The 3,501-nt window shown below is 35.3% G+C and overlaps 1 protein-coding gene across 7 annotated transcripts in view; it reads right to left on the bottom strand.

Moving 5' to 3' along the window:
- LOC116851756 (Fanconi anemia group D2 protein) overlaps positions 1-3,501 on the bottom strand; it is a 112,279-nt gene that overhangs the window by 46,664 nt on the left and 62,114 nt on the right. For 6 of the 7 annotated variants that reach the window (XM_032831499.1, XM_032831502.1, XM_032831503.1 and 3 more), the window contains one exon: positions 3,040-3,257. The exons of the other annotated variant lie outside the window; for it this stretch is intronic. In XM_032831499.1, the coding sequence (XP_032687390.1) occupies positions 3,040-3,257 (218 nt within the window). The remainder of the gene's footprint in view (positions 1-3,039; positions 3,258-3,501) is intronic. 7 annotated transcript variants of the gene reach the window in all.

The raw sequence follows: 3,501 nt of genomic DNA, 5'->3' as shown, positions 1-3,501 counted from the left end.
TTGCCCAAGCAAGTCTTTTTTCGACGTGTTTTTCAGACAGCAACGGTTTCGTTATCGTGCTTCGAAATTTCACTTTATGAGCCAGTAAACGTCTTCTTATAGTATGACATGATATATTTAGACCATTTTTAAGTAAAACCGCTTGCCCGCCACGCAATGATAAACAAGGATTCTTCTCAAACACCCGTAAAATCATTTTGTCCTCCTTTTTCGTCGTTTTCTGCACAGAGCCACGATCCGGCAAGTCATCAACGTTTTTGACCTCGGAATAACGTTTCACCCACTTACTCACAAACGTCTTAGACTTCTTCATATACTTAGCAGCCGCTCCGCGTGACATTTTTGGTCCTTTCGGATGCGAACATAGAAACACAGCTTCGTAACGTGATGCGTACGCGACACTCATGTTGAAATACGTCCTTTTGTGACGAAAGTCAAACGATAACTAAGGCTTTCTAGACAAAGCATCTTGGGAGAAGAGCCCCGCTATTGGCTCGCGTTCATATCCCCCCCTCTAACGGTTTCGAGGAAAAAGTTTTGCCGTACACGCTCTTATCAAACATACCATATATATATCCAGAAAATATATTTACGATATGATGTACGATGTATACATGTTAAGTCTATCAAGATATATACATCATAGATGTACATCACAGTATATTCATGTACATACACATGCCGAATATACCATTTATCACGGATAGCAAATGTACCGCGATTTTCCTTTAACGTATGTACATGCAATATGTATCGAAGTATGTTCCAAAATATATATATTCATGGAATATATATGCGACATTATGTACGATATGTACATATTAAAATCACTAATACTTTACATAGTATATATCGTCATGTATATTCATCTTATGTATATGAAATGTATGTACAATGCATATACAGGATGTTTTTTCACATCATGGAGCTTCCAAGATAACAAGTATCATTTTTTTTGTATTTCAAAAATTGAAGTTTCTTTTATTATCAGAAAACAATTTATTTAAATTTACAAAATGATTTATTAGTATCTTATTTAGTTTTAAAACAAGTAAATATTTTTTAAATACACTTTTTACATACTTTTAAACATATATTTTACATTTAAAATTATCTATTCTCTTCTTTTATCAGGACCTTGAATAAGTTCTATTTTCCAACAAATAGCGTTACCAGAACTGTGTACGTGTAGTTTAAGAATCGTAGTGTAGGTAACGCATCTATAAGGAAGTACTATAAGCAAGTTTGAAATTCAGTGTGTCATTTCGCCAAAGTGTAAACAACTTTTTTTTTCATAGTGTTAAACATGTCGAATTTCGTGCCAAAAAAAGAGTATTTGCGGGGAATTTTACTGCATTACTTTACTAAAAAAAAATCTGTACCTGAAGCACACAGAATTCTTTTTGAAACTTACGGCGACCATGCTCTGTTGGAAACAACATGCAGAGATTGGTTTAGACGCTTCAAAAATAATGATTTTGATGTTGAAGATAAAGAACGCTCTGGCGCACCGAAAAACTTTGAAGACGAAGAATTAGAGGCATTACTTCATGAAGACTCGTGTCAGACGCTAGCTGAACTTGCAAAATCATTAGGAGTTGATCACACAACAGTTTCGAAACGTTTGAAAGTATTAGGAATGATTCAAAAACAAGGACATTGGGTGCCGTACGAGTTGAAGCCGAGAGACGTCGAACGGCGTCTTTTTACGTGTGAACAGTTGCTTCAACGGCAGAAAAGGAAAGGTTTTTTACATCGTATCGTGACTGGCGACGAAAAGTGGATATACTACGATAACCCTAAGCGTAGAAGATCGTGGAGTAAGCCCGGCGATGCATCAACATCGTCGGCAAAGCCGAATATCCATGATTCGAAGCTCTGCATTTGGTGGGATTAGTTGGGTGTAGTTTATTATGAGCTACTCAAACCGAACGAAACCATCACGGGAGATCGCTATCGACTACAATTGATGCGTTTGAGCCGAGCATTGAAGGAAAAACGGCCGCTATACGAGCAGAGACACGACAAAATGATTTTGCAACATGACAATGCTCGGCCACATGTTGCACAACTGGTGAAAACCTACTTAGAAACGCTTAAATGAGAAGTCTTATCCCACCCGCCGTCTTCCCCACCCACCAGACATTGCCCCTTCCGATTATTACTTGTTCCGATCGATGGCACATGGCCTGACTGAGCAGCACTTCCATTCTTATGAAGATGCCAAAAAATGGATCGACTCGTGGATAGTCTCAAAAGACGTGTCGTTTTTTCGACGTGGAATTCAAATGCTGCCAGAAAGACGAGAAAAAGTAGTGGCTAGCGATGGACAATACTTTTAGTGACATGTTTTTTACAACTTTTTTTTAAATAAAGCATTAATTTTCACGAAAAATCAGCGAGAACTTATTCAAGGTCCTAATAAATAAATCATTTGTTTTCGTACATGGATATACCATATATATACAATATAAAGCGTCAAAATAACAGTGGTGCAGTAGGTAAGATGAACGACTCAAGAACCAGAGGTCTCAGGTTCGAATCTCGGCAAAGATAAGGAAATTTTCGAAGTACAATTTAACTTGAATTAAGTAGGATGTAAAACAATATAAAGTGAAAACTAAGAACATATAGTTTATAAATATTTTGTGCTGTCTGGGTTATGTATATTCAAATATTTTTTTACATACATTATGTATATACAATGTATGTTTGATGTATATACGTTACACGTGCTAATGCATATTAGCATATATGTATTATGTATATACAGAGTGTATATACATGGATATGTAAAGAATATGTATATACATATGTATATGCATGGAACATTCTATGTACCTCTTTGCGGTTGCAGATGTACAGACACTGTATGTATATACCACATGTACCCATAGTGTACATATATAGGATATGCAATATACATAGATGTTTATACATGGAATATGCTATGTACATTCGATGTTATGTAGGATGTTATTGAAATTATGGCATTATAAGACGTGTATATTTTATAAAAGAAAAGGTTATTTTTCCTACCTTGCATCATTTTCAGTATACTAGTTACATAATTTGTTTGATATTTCAAATTGTGTTCGAGTACTGGCATTCCAAGATTTAAAAATTGTCTTATTAATTGGGGCATATATCGGAGGAACAATTGTATATTAGCCTTTGTCTTCAAAGTTTTGCAAATGTGCACTAGCTTTTGCACACTTGAAGCAATAGTAAACCAAACCTTTATTCTTTTTGGATCTCTAAAAAAACAAAAGAGTATTTGATTAACAAATTTTATGAAAAAATCCATAGTTATACATAGTAACAGATTTCTGATAAAAATTATACTATACAGGGTGTTCGGAAAGTACCGGGACGCCCGAATATCAGGAAAAATATAAGTTTTACAAAAAAATGTTTCAGACAAAAGTTGTGGCGTTTAAAAAGATGTATTTACTGATCACATCAGTTTGACCTTGGGTTGCGTAGCGAAGGTCAGGTCAA

The sequence above is a fragment of the Odontomachus brunneus genome, unplaced genomic scaffold, assembly GCF_010583005.1.
Source record: "Odontomachus brunneus isolate Ranch 3 - 2012 unplaced genomic scaffold, Obru_v1 Obru_scaffold_189, whole genome shotgun sequence".
Taxonomy (NCBI): domain Eukaryota; kingdom Metazoa; phylum Arthropoda; class Insecta; order Hymenoptera; family Formicidae; genus Odontomachus; species Odontomachus brunneus.
This window is presented reverse-complemented; position numbering and strand designations above follow the sequence as displayed.